General features: G+C 55.3%; 1 protein-coding gene across 2 annotated transcripts in view; it reads left to right on the top strand.

Annotated features, from left to right (window-relative positions):
- The window catches only part of MVB12B (multivesicular body subunit 12B), a 160,480-nt gene that overhangs the window by 123,332 nt on the left and 11,284 nt on the right, over nucleotides 1–25,864 (top strand). For both annotated transcript variants that reach the window (XM_036261138.1, XM_036261139.1), the window contains exons 8-9: nucleotides 17,952–18,007; nucleotides 20,413–20,472. In XM_036261138.1, the coding sequence (XP_036117031.1) occupies nucleotides 17,952–18,007; nucleotides 20,413–20,472 (116 nt within the window). The remainder of the gene's footprint in view (nucleotides 1–17,951; nucleotides 18,008–20,412; nucleotides 20,473–25,864) is intronic.

Genomic DNA, 25,864 nt, shown 5'->3' with positions numbered 1-25,864 from the left:
GATCATCGGGGTGGGGTGTAATTGGGAGTCTCTAATGCTCCCTGTTACGGCTTTGCTGTCATGAGTGATTTAGAACAATAAACTTTGCCCTGGCTGGTTTGGCTCAGTGGTAGAGTGTAGACAGACCAATGAGTCTCGGGTTCGATTCTGACCAAGGGTACATACCTCGGTTGCAATTCGTCCCAGCCCTGGTCAGGGTCATGCGGGAGGCAACCAGTTGATGTCCCTGTCACATCCATGTTTCTCTCTCTCTCTCTCCCTCCCTCCCTCCCTCCTACTCTATCTGAAGATAAAAAGAAAAATATCCTCGGGTGAGGATTTAAAAAAAAAAAACAATAAACTTTGATAAGCCATCTTGAAAATCTCTTCCCAATATGGTAATTAGGCCATAAATGTTTTCATAGGATAATTCCCAGATAGTCCCAAAGGCCCAAATTTAAAAACAGCTCTTTAGCACATAATTTCTCCCACAAAAATGTAGTAACGTAAAAGTGAAACATTTTGATGAACCTGTAGAACTAATGATTCTATAAAAATCAACGTCATTTATAAGTTATTTAAATAAATTTTGTCACTAAAATAAATACCTTCGTATATTACATCACTGTTAATAATTTTGATTGTGAGTTTGTTTATGTAAAAAGGAATTGGGCCAAGACCCATGGTTCCTCCAATCAAGCTGTCCGCGCGCTTGGCCGGGGTTCCCTGTGTCGCCCCTCCAGCTCCCCACCCCGGGAAGTTCCACATCCCGGCTGAGTCGTACGCGGCTGCGGAGCTAGGTGGGAAAGGGGGCAGTTAGAGCAACGAAGGCCACCTGACTCAGAAGCTTCCTTTTCTCCTGGGAAATGAGGGTTGCGAGAGGCATCGTCTTCCGACAGAGGCCCATTGCCCCGTTCGCTCCGCCTGCTTCGCCAGCGGCAGCGGGGCTCACAGCGCCCCCTTCACAGCCGCTCGCAACAGTGGGGGCGGGGGCTTCCTAAAGGTCTCAAACCACCTTTACTCTTGGAAATGTTTCCAGGCTCCCCGCTTCTCCTGAACCACAGAGGATCCCATGCTTCCTGCTTCCTTCCTCACACCACCCATTTAACCAGCTCTTCCCGAAGGGGCTGCTTACAGCGGGCGGAGCCCCGGCCACGCGCGCTGGCGGATCCCCGCTCCATTCCATTGCAGCGTGGGGCCCATTCGCGCAGAGCAGCGTCCGGCGCCGGCCACATTCCACCTGTAATTGATCCCAGACGCCTTCCGCACCCTCCCCAGCTACACCTTCATTTTCTTAGACCTCTGTGACTCCCTCTTCCCTTCCAGCGCCAGCAGTTGGCTCTTCGGTGGGGTCCATTTTTTACGGAAACAATCACTTCGAGAAAGTCACTGATTTTTTTTTTTTTTATCCTCACCCGAGGACATTTTTCCATATTTTCTTCAGATAGAGTGGGGGGGAGAGAGAGAGAGAGAGACATCAACGTGAAAGGGACACATTGACTGGTTGCCACCCACACAACCCCAACCAGGGCCGGGGACAAACTGCAACCAAGATACGAGCCCAAACCCGGGTCTCTCTGGACCGCAGGCCGACGCTCTAACCGCTGAGCCAAACCAGCCAGGGCGAAAGTCACTGATTTTGTAGGAGGAAAGCGGGGAGTAGCTAGCCCCTTGGGGCTGAAATTCAGGTGCTGGGTGTCTGTCGGGCTTCCTGACCAGCCAGCCGCCCTGCTCATGGCATCCCAGTGTCACAGATGACAAATTATCTCATGTCATGGCCTTTAGGATTTCCACCAAAAAGACACCACGGAGGTTCTAGTCTCAAGCACCAAGGCAGAGCCTGTTCTAGGCGTAAGGACACAGCTCTCTGGACTTCGGCCTTCTGTGCATTTCATCCCCCTGGACAGCCCTCAGGCATTCCCCATTGCCCTGGGAGAGGGGAGGAGAGGTGCTGGAGTAGCACCCCGAGCTCCCCCAGCATGCGGGGCTTTACAGCAGAACATTTGAAGCCACCTTGTATTTTCACAGCCTCGGGTAAAAGTGAAATCACGTTTTGGCACTTGTCCAACATGGATGGAATGGAGCAGAGAGCCCTGATCATCAGGCTAGCCCCTCTCCACCGAAACTGAATGGTAAAAACAAGCCCGGAAAGGCGTGCTCAAACAGCGTGCCTGTCCGAGACGATTTGGAAACTCTCTCAGGAACGCTGAGCTGCCTGTTAATGACCCGTGTCCTCCAAGAACCCGGACCAGCAGCCCTGAACCTTCTCTCACCAAGAGGCAGCCTTTGACTGGGTTCTGGGGTCCCTTCCAGCCTCTGCTCAGATGGTTTTTCCACTGACCCAATAAAGGATTACATAGCAGTCAGGAGACCCGTATTAAACACCCGGTTCTGTTAGTGGCCCGCTGGGTCGCATTGAGTAGGCCAGTAAACCTCTGAGCCTGGGTGTCGTCATTTTGAAACTGGAACAGGGTCAGCCCTACGGGCACAGGGTAGAAACGAGGACAGAGGAGATGCTGGGTGTTCAGCCACGTAGGAAAGTTACGAGGCACCACAGGTGTTCACGACGTGGTTCTTACAACACTGGTCTCTGAGCTCAATCTCTTGTTCAAGCTGCTTCCAGCCCGGCCCGGCCCTCACTCCACACTGGACTGCCTGCAGGATTTGCTTCCCCCGAAAGGTCTGGGTTTTTACATTTATGCAATACTCCCTGGAGCATTAAAGAAGGTGTTTTTAAGAAGAGGCCCTGGCTTCCTGTGGGGCCTTGCATTTCACGATGTCCCCGCCGACCCCCACAGTCTGGCCTGCGGGACTTCTGCTGTCGCCCTGAAAGCCGCATGGTGGGGAAGCCGCTTGCTGTGTCTTTCAAGCTGTTAGGTTCTGCGGAAATGTGTCCTTCCCCTCTGTGCTCTAACTAAAGGGTCCCTTTAAAAAATTCAAGGCAGATTTCCAAGTGGCTGGAAGTCACTACTCAGAGAAGCACAGAAAGATGTAAGGCGAAAAGTCCAGAATCCAGTACACATTCGAAACACGTTCCTTGGCTCTAGAACACGAAGAGCTGGTTTGAATGAGTAGAGAAGATGCCTTCGGTCAGGATTCCAGAGAAGACAGTCACAGTCGTCTGAGTTTATTCTCTTGTTCCTGCTATTGAAGGTCAGAGTCATAGACACCCTGAGAGTTCAGGAAACTCACTGCAGATGGACAGACAGACCAGGGACCTGTCAGGGTTCCTTTCATCCTTTGAGTTCTAGAGGCTCCATCCACATAAGGTGTGGATGGAAGAGAAGCCCGGGGTTAGGCTACATAATAAATGATCAATAATCAGTTGTGAGCAGAGTGCCCGGCTGTGCTTTGGCACTGGTATTTCTTGACATCTTGGCTGAGACTGTGCCGGAGTGCCAAGAGTCTGGCCCCCTGAGCTACAAGGACATGGTGACCCCAGCTGGCCTCCCTTTGCCCGGAAGCCTGCTCCCTCGCCTCTCAGCCACGATGGGGTGGGCCCATCGACCTCACAGTGCCTGGCACGAAGTCCCAGGCTTCCAAGAGGCAGCTGTCACCGACGCCACAGGACTGCCTGTCCCTGCCGTGGTTAGCGCTGTGGGTCATGGAGAGGCCTGTTTGTGCAGAAAAGCTTCACAGGACTAAACCCATGAGAGACTTGCAGTCACTGGGCCCATGAGACCCTCTGACTGCAGGCACAGGGCCGAGGCTCCCTGGGCGCCATTGTCCTGGTGCTCCTCAGCCAGAGTCTCTGAGGCTGGGGCTAGGGGTTTGTGTTTAATGAGCCTCCCAGGCGTTCTGACACATCTGGAAGCTTAGAACCTGTGGTCTGGGGAGAAAGGATGGTCTCCTGGAGTGTGGGCACAAGCTCTGAAGGTCCATCTTTAAAGCACTGACCAAGTGAGCTGACTCGTGCCCACCCTTACTCGCCCCCGCGTCTGGACTGGCCCCTCTCCCCGGGGGCGCCTCTGTCATGGTCAGGGATGAGCTTGCTCTCCAGAGAGGGCTGTGCGGTGGGCTGGCTTCAGGAGCGGGGCTGCCCTGGTGGAGAGGAGTGCCTCCTGCGATGCGGGGTGTCTGCTTGGACTTCCCTCGTGGGCTCCCGTTTGAACCACGTTTTCCCTGCCTGTGGCCTCTGCAGACTCCGGCACCCCTGTCTCAGCTGCTCTGGAGGCCGCCTGCCTGTCTCTCTGAGGGGCCCCCCAGCACGGTCCCAGATGAATCTGCGACGCGCTCCACAGCCTCTAAACCTGGCCCAGTTCCCCCCAACCGCGTGGGCTTGCTGGGCGCGGCTCGCTGTGCAGGGCCAGGCCCTGGGCGGCTGTGGCTGGAGCTCCATCTTCGCTGTCGCTTGCTGGAGATGTCCCCGTGAAAGTCACGGCAGCTGGGCCCACGTGTCTCCACCCGAGAAAGGAAGGCCCTCCACAAAATGGACCGCCAGACTTCTGGCTGGGGCCTTGGATTTGTTCATCCTCCGAGTTCTGACACCCTCGGTCAGCTCGCACCAGCCGTGTCTCCAGCTGTGCCGTGTAGGCCCCCGGGTTCTACGGCTGCACTTGCATGTGGCAGCAGCGGCGGCTGCCCCGTTTCTTCCCAGGGTCTCTGTGGTAGAGCAGGGTTGGAGGGCTGTGGAGCCAGGAGCAGCCAGGCAGCAAATGTCAGGGCCAGCAGGCGGGCATCCCCGCCGGCATCCTGGGCAGTGGAGGCGGGAGGAGGACCAGGGTCCGGAGAGATCTCTCGATAGAATTAGGAGGCACCGTAGAGTCCTAGGAAAGAGTTGGGCTCCCTGGGTTTAATTCTGCCTCTGCTCCTTGCGGCTGTGTGTTCCTGGGCAGGTTGCTCAGCTGCTCTGTGCCTGAATGTGCTCAAAATGGAGATGGTGATGATGATACATACACACGTACCTCCCTCCCTCCTGAATTATCATATCAGCACACAGGAAGCACTAGACCAGGGTCCGACACACAGTAGGACTTCAAATAAGTGTGAGCTGCTGCCACCACCACCCTCTTTGGGATGTAAAGGCCCGGCGACCAGTGAGGTATGGGGACAGGTCCCTGTTGCTCCAGGTCCCCGGACTGAATGTCCAAGTGGGTGGTAGAGCTGTGCTCTGGGACCAGGAAAACAGAAACAGGAAGCGTGTAAGGGAAGAGAAACCCACCCTTCCCGCCTTTTCCATTGTCTCTAGTGGGCTGGGCTGGGCAGAGCCCCCACGCTTCCGCTGCAGGCTGGCTCGGGCTCCTCAGGGACCGCTGTCTATTGTCTTTGAATGACACTGCTGGGGAGTCGCTTGTATTGATTCCCACGTGTGTAATTAAAACAATTGAGAAACAATTTTCACTATATAAAAAAAGAATAGCTGAACAGGAAGCCTCTTTTAAGCAGATGTTGTGCTGTGAGCCACATAGAAATATTATTTTGTCATCAACCCGGCACCCTGATCTCAAGGCTTAAAAGAAACTAAGGGAACATCTTTTCTACCAACCCAGCGTTTTTTAGCACCTAATATCATTTCACATTTAAAGGTGACAGCAATATCTTTAACGTTTTTCTATCGGATTAATAACATTTAATGTTCAAAGCAATAAAGCGAAATGTTTTCGTGAGGGTGCTTTATATCACTAGTGGAAAATTCAAGTTGGAAAAAAAAAAAAAAGACCACACACACAAAGTAATAGATGTCGGGAGCCATAAACTCACAAGGGAGCCAGGGCGTGGAGGCGGTTTTGTGGAGCCCGCGGGTGTGCGAGGCTGGGCCTGCGGGAGGGGCCGCGCCGGGCAGGGAGCGCGTGGGGCCCTCGCCCACTCCCCCAGCCATTCATCTCCACCCAGCAGTGGAATATGACAATGTTAGCATTTTTCATTTCCCTGACGTTACCATTAATAAAGCAATGATCCAAAAGGGGCTTTGCTGAGTCTGTTCTTTATGCTCCCATCACTCACGACTAGATAATTTCACACAGGATCGTTTTAAAATTAAATGACGATAAAAACGCTCTGCTGTTCTGTGTTCACCAGTTCATAGAAGTCTATCAAGTCATTAATGTGTCATGACAAACTGCTCGATGGATACAAGAGTAATTAATTATTTGACTAAATAACAAGTTGAACCCGGGGCTTTGAACCGCAGTGACACGCATCCCATTAAGGGCGTCTCGGAACCTTTGCGGGGCGCCGGCACGGAGGGCTAGAACGCAGGCCAGGGCGCCGGGGATGGTGAGAAACGATTCCGCAAACGCAGGGTGATAGTTTACAGGGACAAAGGCAGAGTGTCACACTCCGTGCCACGTGAAGTGTAGTGTCTCGAGTCCCCCGGCTGCGGCCATTTCCAGACGCACTTGATCAGGGATGATCTCCGGGAACAATTATACAGACTTTCATAATCACCATTAATCTCTGCATATTTTTCGAGATAATTACAGCAATTATGACTTAGATTTCTCTTACATGCCCATTGTGAAGAGGAACAAGTGCTCATTATAAAGGATAGTTCGAAGAACCTTGGATGAAAAGCCTTTGTCATGTCTGTGCTCACTATTTCAACTCATGTTGGCCCTGAAAGTTCCTCCAGAAATCAGAGGAACATTAGCAGGCTCCGTGATTAAATCATAAGGTTGAGCTTAGAGCGCGGGTAGAGTGGCGGGCTGAGCTGTTCGTCCGTGGGACGGCTGAGTGGTGGGAATGACTGTCGGCTGGCAGGAGATGCCCGTGACAGGTGCCGTCAGAGACGGGCAGCAGCCTCACACCTACGTCCCCTACAGACGTACGGAGCCAGCCGAAAGCCAGCATTTAGAGAGTACATTTTTGTGACATGCCCTTTAAAGGTTAATATTAAATCTGAAATCTGGGTAATTTATGGCATTGTACTTCATAGACGCAGCAACTAGACAGAAGGACACGCACACCCAGGGCTCCCAAGTCAGAGTGGGTGACAGGTCAGACGTCAGTTCCATTTCCAGCCCCCCCCCCCCGTTCCTCTTATCACCGTGGTCCCGAGAGTGTGTCCACTGGAGCCGAGTTTCAGATGTACTCCTTTCGAGGGAAGCCGTTTCCGCAGGGGATAGTTTCTTGAAAACTCTGCGGACTGGGAGTGTACCTGTGTGTGTCCCCACTAAGGGTGTGAAATCTGCAGTCTCCTGTCACCCTACACCCTCTGGGACCACCGGAGCCACCCCCCTCCACCAGATGCAGCAAGCCTACAGTGTGAGGGGAGGACGGCCAGGCCTTTGGTTTTGAACTGGGAAGTCCAGTATGTGAGCGTTCTGAACACTGAAGAGAAGGTAGGACGTGGCCACAGCTTTTCCCCTCTGCACATTGTCAGCGTTGCTGTGAAGCTGTGACCTGACCCAGTGCACACGCTGTGCGGTCCCATGTACACGTAATCTGGGTCTGGCCGCAGCCCCGCCCCGGGTTTATCTGGCCCACAGGTCTGCCACTTGCCGGGGCTTTGGAGTCACCTGGCCGCTCCAGGCAGGAGGAAGCCAGGCCACAGGCGGCTTCTCCCACCGTGGCTGCCCCACAGGGTCCACGCCGCAGCCCAGGGCCCAAGCCCCGCTCTGAAGCTCTCCTCCCGAATTCTCACTGCACTCGGGGGACCCGGGGCCTGGGGACTGGATCTCACTAATCAAGGGCAGGCGCTCTCTGTTCTGTGGTAACAAAAGGTCACATTTTGTTACCATTTTAACTTGTAGACAGTCTCTTCTCAAATCTTAAGTGAAATTGACAACAAGTTGGGACTCTTCCAGTGTGTGTGATACTTCAGCCTACAGCCCTGTTGCTAAGGCGCTTGGGCACATGAACACGTCATCAGAAACGTAGCCATTGCTCATGGACTCAGACCGAAGGGTTGGAATTCCCTTTCCCACAGAGTCCTGCAGACTTCCCACCACAAACAGCTTTCTTCTCGGCCAGGGCCTCCACCACCTCTTCCTTGCAGGCCTAGGCCAGCAGGAGCTCGTCCTCGGGGAAGGACGTCGGGAGAGGGACTCGAACACGCACCGGGCCAACAGACCACTGTTTCTGTGAGCAGCAGCTTGGAAGGTTCCTCAACAGGGTGACCTTTCAGCCAGGTTCAGGGGTTTCTGGACAGGGGCCTCTCCAGGCCGAGCCCACAGCAAGGAGAGGGGCATATCGAACACAGACTGTGTGGCCCGGTCAGAACAGGGTGCGAGGTCGGGGTAGCCAGATCTGTGGTGTGGGAAGAGGGTGTGGGGGAGGGGAACTGGGCCACAAAACTGGGCTAACTTCGGAGATCTCTGAGGTGGGCGTGTTGTCGTGGCCACGAGGGGTGTTTCCTGGTTGAGTGATTGCTCCCTAAGGTCTTCCGGGTCCGCGTAGCTTCTGGTCGCCTCCTCGCCCTTCTCGGTTATCCCTCCCGGTAGAAGACTGCCTGTTGTGTAGCAAGCTGACCCCACCTCATCTCTAGTGTGGTGGGAACACAGTGGATTTTACCTTGACTTGGAGCAAACTGTTGGTCTCCGCCCCAAGCCGTTAAGTACTTAGGAAGTTTAAAAAGTGTTTCTGCAGCGGAGTGAGAACGTTCGTGTTTGTGTATTTGGAGTTTCTCATGGGTGTCGAGCATTGGGCAGCCAGTCACGGCCCAGCTCTCTGGACCTTTGCCCTCCCAGCTCCTGCAGCTCAGAGACCCAGCTTAGCCGGTGGGAGGCGGGGTTTCTGCTGCCAAGCCCCTGCTGCCCCCCCCCGCCCCCCCCCCCCCCCCCGGCTGCTCTGAAGGAGGCTGGAGGGCCCTCAGACCCCTCAGGACACGGACTGTGTGAAGGTCTCCCCGGGTGAGGAAAGTGGCGGTTACTGGCAGGCGTTTTGTGTAGAGATGGGGGGACTGAGAAATGTGGGGGGTGGGGACTTCCTGATGCCCACACCAAATAGAAGCTCAGAGAACACTCGTTTGTGATGTAAAGGCACCTTTACAGTGAAGAGTGGCATTTCCCACTGATCTGGCAAATTAACTCCTGACACCAGGAGTGGTTTTCTTCACTGTGCATTTGGGGCTCTTTTCCAGGGAACAGTAAGCAGCACAGGCCCACCTGGGGCTGCTGCTACCCTTGAACTTGACCTACATCACCAGAGATGGCAGACGCCAGGGAGAGCCCTGGTCTAGGGCACCCAGTGTGGTGCTGCTGGGCAGGCCTTGCTTTGCCCCTGCAACGCCTTTGGGTTGGGACTCAGCCCACAGGCTACCTAACGTAATGTGGCTACACTTAGGTTTCCATGTAAAAGAAGGTGGAATAAGGTCTACTACTTGAGAAAGGCATTGTCCTCTAGTGCACTAATAATAGTAATAATAACAATAATAATGACCGTTATTGAGCGGTTGGTTTTACCCGGCTTTTATGTTTTTAGCTCATCTAAATGTGACAGCAGTCCAGGTATGATTATTTTCTCCCTACTACAGTTGGAAGAGAGGCACAGAGATTAAACGTGTGTCCTGAGTCAAAGCGGGGTGGGAGGACCTGACCCAAACTCACTCCTGGGAGAAGCACGGGCCGCTCGCGCTGTGAGGCTCGGCCAGAACCGCCGCGTGCTGAGCGCCTGCCGTCGGCCGTGCGGGCCCCTCGGTGCCGGTTCACCCGGCGGACTGCAGGGCCAGCCTGAGCATCTCCTCTGACAGATGAAAGTCAGAGACGCAGAGGCTGAGCAACTTGCCCAAAGCCCACGGCCAGCCAGTGGCTGAGCTCACACGTGGCTGAGCTCACACGTGGCTGAGCTCACACCGGTGTCCCGCTCCTTCCTGCCCACGGGGGCTGCCTCCCATGTGTGGGCCTCAGGAGGCTCTGGACGTGGCTGATAAATCACTCCTTTTGGCTTAAGAGTAACAGGCAAAACAAATTACCTCGGGGCCCAGAAGGAGGCTGTTGGCCCTGTATACACTCAGTTGGAATGTCTCCGAGGAGACAGCTCCGGAGGATCCGCGGATGCCTTCCAAGGAACACCCCCAGAGGGAAAGGACCAAGAACAGAACGTGCCTGGCGCTTTGCTTGCAGATGAGTCGTGAGAAATGGCCTTGAGATCTCGAGTCACTGGCATTTTTCCCACACAAATTGTGAAGGACTTTTGGACGACCGCAGGGAAGGGGAGAAGAGGGGGCCGGTTGCTGATCACTTACAGCCGGAGCCCCAAGCAGGCAGACAGAGTTAAAGGCCTCCCGCCACTCCGGCCGCGTCTCATTTCATTCTGAGGACTGCCTGCCAGTAGGCACGCTGTCCCCCACCGTCCCCGCAGGGACTCCTCAGGCACCGGGACTCAGGTTCACTTAACACCGCTCAACAGCTGTACGCAGACAACTAACCATCGAGATGCTGGAAATGTACTCTTTTTATTTTAAATTTTACATTTTCTATCACATGGTTTTGTGACTGTCGTGCGTGTTGAAATGAATGCATATGTTGATTGGAGCATCTTTTTGGTTGAGATGTCAGTGAGGGAAGGGGTCAGCGGCCCTGAGCAACGATGGGCACCCAAGGCCATGGGGTGGCCCTGGGTCCGAGCCCTTGGGAGTGGTCAGCAGTGGGTTTGGGTTGAGCCTGCAGAAGTCCGAGGGTGTGTGTTTGGAGGAGAAATTCAAGGATGGCTCTGAGACACTGCCCTGGCAAGTAAACTTACAGTTCTCATCTGAAGGAAGACGCAGGAGCCGTAGCCCTACCCCATGGCCAGGCAGAGTTCCCAGGGATTCACGGCAGAGCGGTCTGGGCATCCGGGAGTCCCCGTGGACGTACAGCAAACGGCATGCCAGCTGGGCCCTTGCCCGAGAGCGGCAAACACGGTGTTCGGGTCAGCTGGGAGAACCCCCCCCCCTTTCCTTCTTTAAGACAGGGGGTGGCACTGATACAGTAGCAGATTCAAGCTTTATTTGTTTAAACGTTGCAGATTCTATAAGCATTCACAGTCCTCTTGACTCGCGAGCCTGGCTGTAAAAAGAACAGTTGAATGAGCTCATTGTTTCCCGGTTTTTTTCTGGGATGTATTTTACAAACACGCCGGTGACAGGCCTGACGTGCTGATTTCTACGTGGCCGCACTTCAGTTTGGGATTACAGCATTAATAACAGAGTTCCATGCGTCATGCCATTTTTAAGCATGATCGTTATGATAAAGGGCATATACTTAATTACAGGCCTGCTTAATTACAGCTCTGTTGAAGCTCGTTTGTTTGGGAGAATGCTAATTGTGCTACGGAGCCTGCGGCACTTCGCACTTTCAGCGGCTGGAGGTTGCTCTCGGTGCGTGGATCAGCATTTTGTTAAAACTGCCACCAAAAACAAAATTCAAAAAGAACGATTAGGAAACACTGTCCTGGTACCGAAAGGAAACCTGTGGGCACGTGCCCCTCACAGCGGGCCGGGCGCTTCGCCTCCCCTTTCCAACTGCACTTCATTCCGCCCCCAAAGGGCCCCCTGAGAGAGTGTTGTGTTGTCCCCATTTTGCAGACAGGGTCACCAAGGCTCGGAGAGTAGAGGCGGCCTCCTGGGCCACACCTCTGCCACCTGATGAGCTGGAGTTAAGGCCCAGGTGCGTTGACCGCCAGCCCATCCTTACCCACCACCTCCCTGGTTGCACCCAGGCTGGACTCTGGGCTCAGCTCCTGGCTCCCTGGAGCCACATAACTGCTCTGAGCCTCAGTTTCCCTAAGTAGAACTTGCAAGTGATTGTGTTGAGGACTGTTGGGTGCAGTGTCACCACCTAGCCTGGGATGTCCCAGGATGTCCCACCTAGCGTGTGGGTGTCCTTTCCTTGTGTCGCTTTTGTAGAACGGGGCTAGGGGAGAAGTAGTGTTACCTCTGAGCTTGGGGGAGTCTTGGTTATGTCACACGGGGAGTTGGGGGACTACCAGGTGCCCCGGAACGCCACATTTGGCACCCGTGAGGAAAGGACAGGCTCTGTCCCTGCTTCTGGGTCATGACCATGGACTGGTCAGGCTGCGTCTATGTGAGAACCCCCCACCCCATAGAAACCCCAGGCTGACTGGGAGGGCAGGTTGGGGACAAAAATGCAGCCGCGAAGTTGGCTCCGTGAGAGCAGGGACCTCTCACTCGCTCTGCCTCCAGCCCCCCCCCCCCCCGTGTGTCGCTTGGAGAGAGACTCAGCAATAGACAGTGTGAGAATGAGCATCAGCCTCGGTGCAGAGCAGCGAGGAACACACGCACTATGTTTGGCAGACCTCTAGATATTTTAAAATATGGAAAGGCTGGCCAGATAAGGAGTAGAAATGAATGTTATGGAATTAGAAGGGGATTTAGCGGTTCCACAGATCAGCTTTGTAACCGACACAAAATCCCTCCCCAGCTCCCTGACACGTTTCCACCTGCTGGGGCCCCTGGTCCAGCTATGCTGGTCTTACCTCAGGGCTCCCCCAGAGGAGGGCAGCTCTCCCTCAGAGCCACACCCCCTCTCTCTAGCCCCTCCTCCTGTGACAGCTCCGAGAGTACTGCAGATGTTTGGTTACGGTTCCTTCCAGTCTTCTCTTCCTGGACCAGAGCCCCATCTTGCTGAACTGCCCACATGCTGGGCGCAGCACTGGGCTCTGGGGTCCCAGGCAAGGGCAGCAATGAGCAAAAATGGACAGGACCATGTCTTCCTGAAGCCTCAGGCCTGATGGCTTCCTCACCTGGTCTGGCTTTGGGTCCCTCACCATCGTGGACTCCCTTGGAAGCTGCCAGATGACCCTCTGAGGATTTGGTCTGGCACTGAACTCCAGACCGAGATGGTGACTCCTGGCCCTGGCACCTGGACTGTAGCACTGTGCCCTTTTCAAAGGGTGAAAGCACACTATTCGACCACAAACACCTCTCTCTTCTGTCCCTGCTGTCATTCCACATCTCTCATTCCGTCTCATAGCTGGCGTGAGACCTAAAGTCCAGGGCTTAACACCGACCTCTAGCCATTCCATCCATTCAGCTTAGCCCATGGTCCCAACGTTTTTAGATCTTACTGGATTTCTCTCTGTTACCAGTCCAGACTGCCCTCCCTGATTCCTGTCAGCCATATATCAGATAAGCACACTATGCACGGCTTCATTGAAGTGATTGGTAACACCCTGGGCAACCTCCAGAGAGGTCGCTCAAGGTCAGCATCAATCTATTAATCAGCTACTTGGGCATCCAGTCCAACCAGCCAGGGAATCTCCTGCCCTTAATGTTGTCCAGCCGTATGTATCTTATCTGCATGGGTGACGAGATATTTTGTCAAATGCATTGCTAAAATCCACATTCTTTCAGTCTAGCATAATCTTTGACATACTAGATTTTTTTTTTTTTAAGAAATGAAGTTTGTCAGGCAGCTTATCTGTTTAGCAAACTTTCACAGGCTCCTGGGGACTCCGGCCCCCAGTGGGGAACTGCCCTCATGGCTGAAAGTGCCCGTGTCTCCCGAGCGAGCTCGTCCTCAGGGCCCAGCCCGATCTCAGGATCCCCCCCACTCACTGTCTCTTCTTCTGAGTCTGTGTTCCTCTGTTTTCTAGAAAAGTATGAGTAGCGTCTGACTGAGCCTGTCTTTCTACAGTGAACCCCAAGATAAAGTGGTAGTTTGTCCCCGATTTCCTTCCTTCTCTCCACATGGGCTGCCTGCGGGTGGCCCCACAATGACACCACTTCTGGCCTCGGACATTTCTCTGTGAAGAGACTGCTTTTGAGCCTTTCTGGGCCAGGTGTGCCTTAACCAGACACCTTGATTGTTCACTTGGGCAATTAGCCCCCTCGGCCCCCACCACTTCCCACCGTTCTTCTCCAGCTTCTCCAGGTATGGGCCCGGGGTCATCACCCTGGAAGGCAGGTGGGGACGGGCTGCCGGGAGGCGTGGCTGGGCACGGTTCCCGCCTCCTTCCATCTCCGAGAGCTAAGAGCGGGCCTTTGAGAATGCAGTCTGTGTGTGCATGTATATATACACAGATATATGTGTGTACACAGATAAATAATATAAAAATAGATATTGCATATTACATAAATATGCTATAAAGTAGACATGATACGTTATACATTTATCTGTTTATATTATACAGGGGTGGGCAAAAGTAGGCTTACAGTTGTCTGTATGGAAAAATTATGCAGGTTATGATTATTACAACAGCTTTATTAACTCAAAGGAATGTCACGATACAACTGCAGCGCTAAAATGCCATTATTGCAAATACCCCAGTTTTACAGTTATAATTTCTCGGTCTTTTTCTCCTCAGTTTTTATTTACCGCCTTCCAAGTCCGACCAGCGGGTCTGGGCAGACGGCTCTGCCCCCGCCCGTCTTAGCCAGCAAGGCGGGAGCATAACAAACTGTCCCTGGGGCCGGGCCACCACCGTCCAGAGAGCCAGTCTTATGTTTCTAGATCATCTTTTCAAAGACATGACTGTCCACTGGAAGGAGGGATAAGCCCACTCCTGGGGGACTGCTAAGGGCCAAGGGTAGGAGTGTTCCTGGGAGCGAGGGAGATGTTTGGACTCCGTGGAGGTGGTGGTCGCTCCACACCGTGATGGCGCCAGGTGCCACGGCACCATTTCCTCTAAAGTGGGTCTTTGTATTATGTGAGCTTAGCCTCCATGATCACAATTAACAAACAAAATGAAACACTCCTCCGGCTTGGATCGTCTCCATCCCTGGAGGTGATCCCCAGACTCCTGCTGGAACCCACAGCTTCTGTCCCCACAGCCAGCAAGGTGGGCGGCGCAGCCCACGGGACTCTCAGTGGGGGTTGGCATGTGCCCCAGGGTGGACCCCAAGCCCCTGCACAGGGCCATTTGCCTGCCCTCACAGCCGCTGAGCCCCTCTGGGCCAAAGGCACAGGGATGCAGGGCTGACCTGCACACGGACTGCCAGGAGAGGAGACACGGTGCTGGGCATGAACCCAAGGGGGCTTGGAGGCTCGGGCTGGCCTCCTGCAGGAGGGGCTCTCTGAGCAGACCCCCAAGGATGGCCTGGTGTGAACGTAAGGGGTGAGGGGAAGGGCGTTCTGTGAAGAGGGACCGTGCTGGGCACCCTTCAGTGCCAGTGAGGACCCCACCTGGGAAATTCTCCCATTCTCTGCCCTTCTGAGGTACAAGTGTAACCCCGGCCTTTGGCTGGGGAGGAGCAGCCCTCCACCTCCCGCCCCCCAGTGCCTCCCAGCTCTGTCATTTCCCCGGGGAACATCAGGCCTTTGCAGGTCACCTTACCCCCTTTTCAGAACCCAGGTTCTCTAAACATACGTTGACATTTGCATAGAAACAGTTGTCACCAGGGAGAGGGAGTTTGTCACCCCCAAACAGAAACCCCCAAACGCTAGTACGGTCTTTAAACCTCCAAAGGCAGGATACCTCGTGAAGGATGGCAGGGGCTCCTGGCGGGGAGGTGTGTGCAGGAGATCACCCAGCACCTGCCGCGTGAAAACTGCACCAGGCGTCCGGGAGCCGCGGCCTGAGCAGAGCCCACGCGGCGTGCGGGGGACCCCGCCCAGCACCTGTCTGTCTGGGGGGCAGAGACAAGCGGGAGAGGTGTGTGCGGGTGTGCAGGCGGGTGGCAGCAGGGGCTCTGGGAATTTAAAGGAGGGGAAGGCGGCTGGGGCTTCCAGGGTCTGGCTTGGAATGGCCAGGACGGGGCAGCGCAGTGCCCGCGCGAGGGAAGGCCGGGGAACAGCGGGTTTGGGGAGAAGGCGGTGGTGGGTCTGCGTTTGGACCATTCCGAGCACACAGGCCTGACCCGAAGAACTTAGGGAAGGGCCACCGGGAGACTTGGGGTGGGCGTGATGATGGTCATCAAAACCTCGAAGGGCCCTGGTGTGGAAGAAGCAGGAGATTTGTGTTCAGAAATTCCACTTGTACCTCGTGCATGTGGGAGTCCCTGCTTGCTACCTGTGTGGCCCCGGCAGACCTCGACCTCTCTGAGCCTCTGATCCGGGGTCTGTGAAATGATCGGAAGTAGCGGTGCCACGGGCCTGCCTTTCTCCATGGAGGGGAGGGGTCGGAGTCACATGCCCTGTGGGGTGAGTCCATGTTGGGCAGACAGTGGCAGGAGCTGGGAAGGGAGCGGGCTGCCTCTTGGATCTTGAGTGGGACCTGGGCCTGCCCCTCTCTGGGAGGCACGGTGGCCTGGTCACCGATTGTCCAGCTGCAGGCACAGGTGCTCAGATCTCACCCGTGTGTCTGGATGTGAGTGGTTGAGAAGATTATTTGGGACTTTTTCCCTCCTTCCTGGGGAATAGGGGACAGTAGGCAGCCCTTAGCCGGTCGGCTTCCGGCGATCAGGGGCACGTTGGGCCTCCGGTGACGGGAGTCCGCAGGTGTCTGTCTGGGCCGGTGGCCACGCTTGGACAGCAGCCTTCACAGAAAGAAAGTGTCCAGTGCAGCAGCTGGGGCCAGCTCTGCAGGTTCTCTCTTCGGACTTACCAGAGGAAGTGTCATCTCTGCCCTGAAGTTAATCATGACTGTGTTTAAAGTGAGCCGTGAGGCGCGTCTTGCCGGCCAGAGGGCTGTCCCGGGTTTCTTTCCCTTCCCTCCTCTGCTGCTTCCCTCCTGCGCCTGCAGCTCTGCTCTGGGGGAAGTTGTTCGCTGCTTGTATCCCAGAGAAGTCTGTTTCCAGTGCTGGGGGAAGCAAAGAACATATTTCCCGGGAAACTGACTCTTCATGGCTTCTGTTCTGTCACTTCATTTCTTCCTAAAACCACAGTTTACCAGAAAACCACTCGCCGACGGCTGGGCTACAGGTCCTGGCCTCTGCCCATTTCCGTTCTGCTGGGACCTGACAGAGAAGCCAGGCCCAGGCTCCCCCAGTGCAGCCGAGCCCTCACACTGGGCGGACCCCGCGTCTCATCCTGTCGCGTGTGACCTGGTCACCTTGCCACAGTTTCCAGCACTGGCTGGTGTCAGTCCTCCTCGGACATGTAATTCATGAAGTGCACTTGTCCTAGGAGAGAACACACCAGCGGAGGCTGCACCACGCCGTGGTCTTCTCCGTGTGCCTTTGATGGCGATGACCTGGGGACCTGGTGGGCACCACGGATGAACACCCGCCTGCCCACCCTCCCCGTTTGTGTTCAGAGACCCGTTCTCCCCCTTTTTACTGTGTCCTGTTAAAACTGAGCCAGCTGGTGGGCCTTGAGCCAGCCCAGGACAAGACCAAGTTCAGGAAGGTGGCCGCGCAGCCCATGACCTGCTCTGCCCGGCGCTGCGCAGCTGCCCACTCGCACGCACCTTCGCTGAGCCGTGCGTCCGCCTTTGACACGTAACTTAAGAAGCTCATCCAAAACCGCAGCCAGGATTCACACCCAGTCTGTCTGACTCCAAAACCACTCTCATCCTGGCCATGGCTCAGTTGGTTGGAGCGTCGTTCCGTAAACCAAACGGTCGCAGGTTCGAGTCCCAGTCAGGGCACTTACCTAGGTCGCAGGTTCTATCTCTAGTTGGGGCAAATGATTGATGTTTCTCTCTCACATCGATGTTTCTATGTTTCTCTCTCTCTCTTTCTCCCTTCCTCTCTCTAAATCAAAAAACATATCCTTGAGTGAGGGTTAAAAAATAATAATAAACCACTGTTTCCTCCAATCTAGACTTTCCCGTGAGCCCTCCAGCCTGGGATGTGATACTCTGCTGAGCAGATGTCTGATGCACCTGCTGTGGCCCACCTCATGAGCACAGCTCTGTCCCCTCTCAGCCTCGTGCCCCTCTGTCCTGTGGCAGCCCCTGTGGCTCCTACCACTTGCCAGTCAGAGGCCAGGCTCCCAGGGTCAGGCGCTGGGCCCTTCTCTGCTCCCACAAGTCTTGTCTACACAACTGTCTGCTCTTCAGGGCATGTGCAGAGTGTCTACCTCCCACACCCCGTGGGAGTCCCAGGAGCAGGGATAGTACCTGTGCGCACATCCCCGTAGGCCTCACTCACCTGCGTGCAGGTGGGCTGCTCCCGCCACCAATTGGCTTGTCCTGTCCATGTCTACGTCTCAATTACTGTACTTGGACAATGTCTACAATGTTCTTTTCTCTCTCTGTTTCTTCTTTTGCAGCAATGGATGGTGTGCCTTTTATGATTTCAGAGAAGTTTTCTTGTGTTCCAGAAAGTGTAAGTTTTATGCATGATTTTCCTTCCCTCCCTCCAACCCCATCCTGACTCCTCCTGCTGGGGCATGCAGGGCTCTCCTGGGCCCTCACAGCCCATCCCAGTGAATAATTTCAGCCAGCATCTCCCCCTTTACCCCCATCCCCAGAAGCGTGGCCGGGCCCCCAGTGCCCATCGTAGGTACTGGAGAATGAATGGAAGAGGAGGAGGAGACAGACTAGCAGACTCAGATGCAGCGAGCCTTTTTGTTTCAAATGTGATGGTGAACTGGACTGAACTGCACTTGGTTTCCAAGTTCGGCCTAATTTTCGCTTGTTTTTTATTTTTTTATTTTAACCATGATGGTGTCCTATAGAACGCAAGCTGCCTCCTTTTCTCGTTTTAGTTGCTACATTCTGTGATGACCGTGTTCTCTGCTCTCCCTCGGCCCGTGTGGCTAGGCTGGCCCGCCAGCCAGGGCCTCGAAGCAGTAGGTCGTGTGCACGGCCGGCCAACGCTGACACCCAGATACATGTGAGCAAGCGGGGCCCAGCCGCCCCGAGCTCCCCTTAGGACAGAGGCCCTGAGCAAGCTGTTGGGCCCGAAGGGCAGAACTCGGCCCCTGAGAGGTGCCCACCACAAAGGCGTTGGTGGCTGGGGCTGGGGCTGCAGGCCCCGCCTGGCACTGGGGCCCTCTTGCGAGGGTGCCTGCCCCCAGGATGGTCGCCCCCCCCCCCTCCGCTGTGCAGGCCTGGCCCGTGCTGGCTCCACAGACTCGTTTCTGGGGTACGCTATCCTCTCTGAAGAAGTCGCTCCGAGCGGCTAATAGACGTGCTGTCCCGGATTGGGCACCAGCTAAAGAATCCCTTGGTGTTTTTCTTGGATCCAGCTGAAAACCACCCGGCTTGCGATTTGACCTGCTCTGTACTTTCCATTTTCATGAAATATAATAGGCCTCCTCTGAACCCTTCTGGTAAGCAGCTTAATCTTGAAAAATGCTCCTGACGTGACACGCGGAGCATGAGTAACTTCAGCCGACTCCGCTCGGCCGCGTTGCCATGGAGACGCTGGCGCCTCTCCCGCCCGCTCCCTGGGAGAGGCCGTTCTGTCCTGCGCACCGGCTCCAGGCGGGAAAGTTTAGTGGGGCAGTTAGAGCCTAATGATACAACAGCTGGACCTCTGCTGGAGCCCGGGCCGCGCGGGCAGGCCGCCCGTCCCCGCGCCGCCCGGCCTGGCAGCAGGTGAGAGCCAGCCGTGTTCTGGCCGCTGGCCGCGCAGCCCCGGGAGCCGGGCGCCGAATTCGGTGGCCCGGTCCCAAGATCGCCCTCACTAATGCGCTGCCACCGGGGCGCTGCCGACTCAGCAAGTGCTCAAGGCGGCGGACTCGGGCCAAGCCCGGTGCCAAGAGCTTCCCTGTGCTGCTCTCGCCGAGTCCCCCCAGCAGCCTGGCCGGGAGGGCTGCCTGCCCGCTGCTGCTAACAGGAGAGGAAATGATGAAGTGGTTGAACCTGAGGCGGGTTCTGAATCCCGGTCCTTGGACTCAGAAGCCAGCCTCTTCCCGCCTCCCCTTGAGGGAGACCCCCGCCGTGGCTCAGGCTCTGCCCCACCCCTGGGCTGCAGTTCGGCCGTGAAGGCCCTGGCGGTCTGTGGGAGGCCCCTGGGTTTCCCCGTTCAGGCCCTGCTGGCCTGGGCCAGTGTGCCCAAGGGGACCCGCGGGGTGGGGGCTCAGAGACAGTCTCTGCCCCCTCACTGTACATTTCAGCCCAGGCTTCTCTGGGCCTCCAGCTGACTGGTTGCCATGTGTGTGTGATTGTTCATGCCGGCTGCTGAAAAGCCAGCATCTTAAAGAAAAGGGTGGGTCCCCCATCTTCATGAAGTTATACAAACACCCATCGAAATGTGTTATTTTTCATCGCCATTCATTTCACAAATGATAATGGGTGGGCAGTTATTTCATTCCCTTGCATTTCAAAGACCTGGAATTCCCCCCGCTCCTTCCCTGGACACCTGGGAGTCCCGGACAAGAGATTCGCCACCTGCCGCGTGGAATTCGAGACCCGCCCCACCGCCCGGACCCAGCAGTCAGGGCGGTCTGGCGAAGCCCCGGCCGAGGGAAGGCAACCCGGCTCTCCACGTGGGCAGGGAGCGGAGGGGGCGGGAGTTGTTGGTGACCCTCAGTGCCTTTCAGGGCGGCCGTGGCCCTCCTGAGTGCTGAAGGCAGATGGCCAGGCAGGGGTCTCTGCCGGAAGGGACCACCCCCACTGGCGGCCATGCTTTCTGGAAGTGTGCTCCTGGCCGTCCACCCTCACTCATCAGCGCAGGGTCACACACCAGCAGACCGGGTCACGGGGTGGTGTGAGCTGTGCGTGGCAGCTGGGTGAAGCGGCCTTTTCCAGCCCTTACCAGGACGGCCTGGTCTGTATTTTCAGATGCAGCCCTTCGATCTGTTGGGAGTCACCATCAAATCGCTGGCAGAAATTGAGAAAGAGGTAAGCCAGCCACCCAGAGTCGGGAAGGGGCCTGGGCCTAGCTCAACCACCCGGGTCTCTCCTCCCATTAGGGGTCTGTTCCAGGCACGGGAGGGGCCTGGGTGTGGGGTGCCCTTTTGAGAAAAGCACTTCCATTTCACTCAAATGTATTTGCTCAGAAAAAGAAACCCGCTGTTAATGTGTGTATTACTCCAAGTCAGACATGTCCAGCATCACCTTGTCTTCCCGCGGTCGGAAGGCTTTAAGGGACAGATGGAACAATCAGTTGTACTTTCTTTTTTTTCACTGTCTCAGCTTGGAGGTGGGGGTTGGGGGATGGGCATGGAGTCGACGTTTCCGCCTCCTTCTGTTTTATGACGTGCCACCAGGAGGGGTCTGGGAACATGTCCCGGCCTCTTCGTGATTTAGAGGGTCCGGAGACACGCCGCTGTGCGTGGGGAGCTAGACCCCATTTGGCAGCCGGGTTCGAAATAGTTTGGGTGTTTTCCCAATAAAAAGAAAGAAATCCAAGATGGGGTCCACGTGAGGTCGCTGAAGAACGAGCTGAGATCATGGGGCCAGACGAGGCCGGGCGGCCGGTGTCTCCCTGAGACAGCGCAACGCGCGTGTCGTCTTTTATGCATCGGAGGCCGTTAAGCAGTCACGTGCTCGCAGCCAGCTCTCGTCTGAGAGGAACATTTGTCTCAAAGATGGAAATGGTAGAACCATTTCAATATCCTCAGCTCCTTGGGGTTTTCTCTCGTGTACCCAGCTAGCAGAAGCAGGTTGCATTATTGAAAGATGGCTGAAATCAAGGAAAATTGAATCAATGTAGTACAACAAATTTCTAAACCTGTCACAGCAAAAACAAGACAAAAAAGTCCCCCTTTGTCTTTGATTTTCAGTAAATCATAAAAACCAACTTGATTGTCATCCGTGGATTTGGGGGGGGCGGCAAACTTAGGAAGAAGGATGGCTGGCCACCGCCTCGGAGATGTGCACGTGGAATTCCTTGTCGGCCCCCCTCAAAACCGAGAGAGCCTGGGTGGTCCCGCCGGGACTGTCCCTCCGGCCCCTGCGCACCACCTGCCTTTGCGTGGGGTCCCGGATCCGTGGCGCTCGGTATGTGTGTGGGAAGGCTTCTGAGGGTGGTCTTCTCTGGATGCAGGTGGCAAAGCAGGCGTACATCCTGTGACCCCTTTAGGGTGGACACGTTTCTACAGAGGTCCAACCCAGCCCCGCCCTGACTGCGGGCAGGTTACACCCCCCTCTGTTGAAAGCGGAGGGTCTCCGCAGACCTGTCTCGAAGGATTTTTCATGAACACTAACTGAATATCCGTCCAGAGCGCTGGCAGACAGGTGCCTATCACTGTGGGTTGGGTGTCATGAGGTGGCGTGTGCTGGAGACAGGGGGTGGGAGGGCACCACCCGAGTGTCGCCTCCTCTCCCCGGTGCTCTGAGCTCGCTGGGCCACAGCCATCACCCCTGTGTTTAAGCACCTGATGTGCTCGGCTCTGGGCTCCTGGCTTTACCTGCAGCATCGCTGGTTGACACCCCATGCTGACCAGGTGGATGTCATTCCTCCGTGTCTGAGGTGGAGGAACTTGTTCAGGACAAAATTGAAACCTAGCGTGTCACACTCCAAACCCTCTTACTACGAGGTCCAAGTCTGTGGCTCCATGGACCTCTCAGAGGCTGGTGGGGACAACGGGTATAGGAGGCCCATGACCTGGCCCTGACCCTGGCCTTCGAGTCACAGGATAGGGTGACGTAGGGGAGGCCCAGTGCAGAGCCGGTGCGTGTGGTAGAGACCATTGAGGACCTCCGTTCTCTCCCCCGTTCTCAGGACTGAAATCTGGTCCCAAAGTGTGTGTGGTTAGACGGGATCATCTGTCAGGTGCTCCGACGTGCAGTCAGCTGCCCTGGCGTGAGTCTGTGCTCTTCCACTTACCTCGCTGAGCCTCAGTTTCCTCTTCTGTAAAAATGCTTACCCTGTAGCATTTGTGGGGTTTGACTGACAGAGTCTTGTAAATGGCTTAGAACAGTGCCTGCCCCGGCTACTGCTCAGTCAGCTAGCTGCCGCTGTGGGCACGGGCTTGGGCACGGGCATGGGCATGGGCACGCCTGTCCCCAGGACAGTGTGAACTGTGTGCGTCCAGCCCCTTGCAGCATGGCACACCGCTCTGTGCCGGTGGCTGAGCAGTGACACCCGGGTGACCGAGCCTAGCTGTATTTCTTATTTTTAGTGATGGGTTAAAAACACACATCTGTATTCTCTGTTGAAGGAAATTAAAGTGGCGTTTAAAATGTGGGGAAATGGGAAGAGGCTAGAAACGTTAAATAGGGTGTAAAACCATCACAAACACCCCAGCCGTCCAGAATGCTGTGGAGTTTTGCATTTAATCTGAGGATTTACACGTTACACCAGCCATCCGCGTGCATTTAATGGTGATTAGTATGTTGATATCCATACACTTTGGTGAACGGCTCCATCTTCTGCAACCACGTCAGAGGGTTTTCTCCATAAATAATCCTGAACTTGCTTCTTTTAGCCTCTGGTCCCAGCCTTGCAGGGGGAGCTGGAGGCCTGGGAGAAGCAGGGCCCACAGCACCCCCACCCCGGCTCTGGGTCCCGTGGGCCAGCCCTGGGCAGCTGTGTCTCCTCCGTCCATGACTTTGCTCCTTTTTATTCCCAGCAGGTCTGGCTGCTCTTGGTGGGGGAGGGATGGGCCGTGCCAGGGAGCTCTGCCGGGCAGTTTGCTCTGCTCACTGTAAACTCTTATTTCATCGTGTTTTACACTATTCAGCCAAACTTCCTGCCCCCCAAAAGATGGGAGACTGCCTCTGGGTTCAGGGACCCGATGCTGTGGCCGGCATGGGGCTCCGTGCCCATCCGGAACCCCTCCATGGGTCTCGCCTGGGCTCCTATGCAGTGGGAGAGCCCAGCACCCCTTCTCCCTCCACACCCTGTTCTCAGCAGAGACCTGGCCAGGTGGCCCACGGTGAGGGGAGCAGAGGGCCTGCCCCTGATGTTCGCCTCCAGACCCAGGGTAGATGGCTTTCCTACCTGCTCTAACTCGACTTACCTGCATTGCCTGGGATGTTTCTGAATCTTAGCCTGGCCCTGGGACAGGTCACTCCAGGAATGAACCCCATTCGCCTGTCAGCCTCGAGCTTGGTGCTTAGGGACCAAGGGGAGCACACCAGCAGCCAGCCCGAAGAGCTGGCCCCGTGCCTACACCGCCGCAGGCACCCGCCCGCGTGGACTCAGCCCGCCAACCACGAACTGCCTGTTGTTGAGTAACAGGCGGAAAGAGACAAGGTGTCACCCCAGTTGCGGGTGGGCAGGGCACCTCAGCCCCACAGAGTCCTGATGTGCTCAAGGGGGAGGGCCCCTAGGTTGGGGCCCGGCACTGTGGGTTTGCAGAGCCGTCTGGGGCCTACGTCGACAGTGGAGGCGGTGTGGTGTGGGGGAGACCAGTCTTCTCATCCGATGCCTGGAGTGGCCTGCCAGATCTGCCGCCTGGGTCTGACCCTGGGCCAAGTCCCCTGGCTCCACCTCCAGGCTGCAGTCCTGACGACCACCCCAGGCCACGCCCCGGTCAGCGGAGCCGTCGTAGGATCTCCCCAGCGGTTGTGGCCCAGGCAGGACTTGGTTAAGGTTCGTGTGAGACACCCAAGGAAGGTCATGTTTTAAGGTCATGATTAAAATCAGTGTACATGGCGTCGAGCAGATTTCGAAGAAAAAAAGAATCATTGGAAAGTCAAAACCCCTCACAACAGAAATACGCTCAAGCAATGTGGGTAGGTTGTTGAAAATGAACAAAGCCGTGGTTAATAAAAAAAAAACACCTAAAATCTGACAGCTTCTGGCCCTCCACGGTGTTGGCAGCCCCGGTTCTGCCCAGCCCTCCCCCCACCGCCGTGTTCGTCCGCAGCTCGGAGCAGGGGCTTTGCCGAGTAAATTAGTCCCAGGCTTGAGAAAGTGAGATTTTGTTCATGTCCCCTCAGCCCGGGAGGTGACTGGAGCTGCCCAGTGGCGGCTGTGGCAGCTCTAGGGAGGTTTCCTGGCCCCCTCCCCGTGGGGCTGGGCAGCAGCCGGGGTCCCTGGAGGCTGTGTCCCAGTGAAGGCCTTATTGTCCTCCCTGCTGCCCGAACAAAAGGTTCTCTCTACTCAAGAGTCAGGAAAAGTGTAATTTTGCAGCCGACCCCTGTGATGAAGCGTCTTCCCTCTGAGTGAGGAGATGGGCGTATAAATATTCTCTGTCTCCGCCGCTCTTTATTTCCCTTGTAAGCAGTCGCCCCATTTCTCCATCTGATGGATTCCCCATCGCCGCCGGGGCGGGAGCTCCCAGCCCGCAGACCAGCAGCAGCCTCTGCAAGAATTCCGGCTGTTACCTGTCCTGGAGCCTGTGTGTGCTCCTCCTCACCCACTGCCCCACCCTGCCCCTCAGACCAGTCTGCCCCTTGTCCCTAGGAGCGATGGCCAGGAGACAGTGGCCTCGGTGCCAGCAGATTTCATGCTGCGCGTGACGACCTGCAAGCCTTATAAAAATAGGAGCCAGCGATCCCCGTGGTAGCCGGGCATGCAGAGTGCCGTCCAGCCCCGTGCACAGCCGTGTCCCCACCTGCTGCCCACCTCCCACGGAAAACCACGACGCTCACCTCCCTGCAGTGGGTGCCACTCAGACCTAGCACGGGGGATGTGGTTAGCCTACCATGCTTCCTGGTGGAGCACACAGCCTCCATTTTCACTCGGCTCTAAAGCTGAAAGACAAGGGAGAGTCTAATTAGTAAAGGGACGATCCAATATTAATCACTCCCTTAAAATTGACAAGGGAGGCAGTTCATTTAACCACTTAATTGCTACAGGTTTTTATGGGCTGCTGTTTGCAGATGTATTTAATGAAGAAGTTATAAATCTGAGGAAGCTTAAAATTTTAATTTTATACCTAAATATTTTCCTTGTTCTCATGTTTGTAGTCAATCCTCCAGAGTGTAGTCACGTGGAATGTTCTTTAAATGAACATATTTGCTAACTGGCATGATTTCAGTTTTTAAAACATTGGTTCCAGCAATTAGGCATTTTTTTTCAGTTCCCAAATGACTAGAGAAATTCGTCTTGATTATAATTGCTCTTAGCCACGCATATCTAATTTGTGTCTTTTTAAGTGTTAATTAGTAAACAGTTTGAGCTGACATCTTTATGTGTTTGTGTGTTGAAAAATGGGGCTTATTGCTTATTTAGCTTGGGGCCGATTCCACTGGCATTTACGTCACGACATTGAGGTGAAATTAATGGAAATGCATTTGGCAGCTCGAGGTAAAAAGAATGTTTGAATTCAACTTCTGGACCTGCACTTTCCATGGCTTCTGCTGGCCCCTTCGAAGGTATGCGATTTAGAGTGGATGT

The sequence above is a fragment of the Molossus molossus genome, unplaced genomic scaffold (genome assembly GCF_014108415.1).
Source record: "Molossus molossus isolate mMolMol1 unplaced genomic scaffold, mMolMol1.p scaffold_m16_p_14, whole genome shotgun sequence".
In the NCBI taxonomy this organism is placed as follows: Eukaryota; Metazoa; Chordata; class Mammalia; order Chiroptera; family Molossidae; genus Molossus; species Molossus molossus.
The sequence above is the reverse complement of the archived record's forward strand: the minus strand, read 5'-3'. Positions and strand labels throughout refer to the sequence as shown.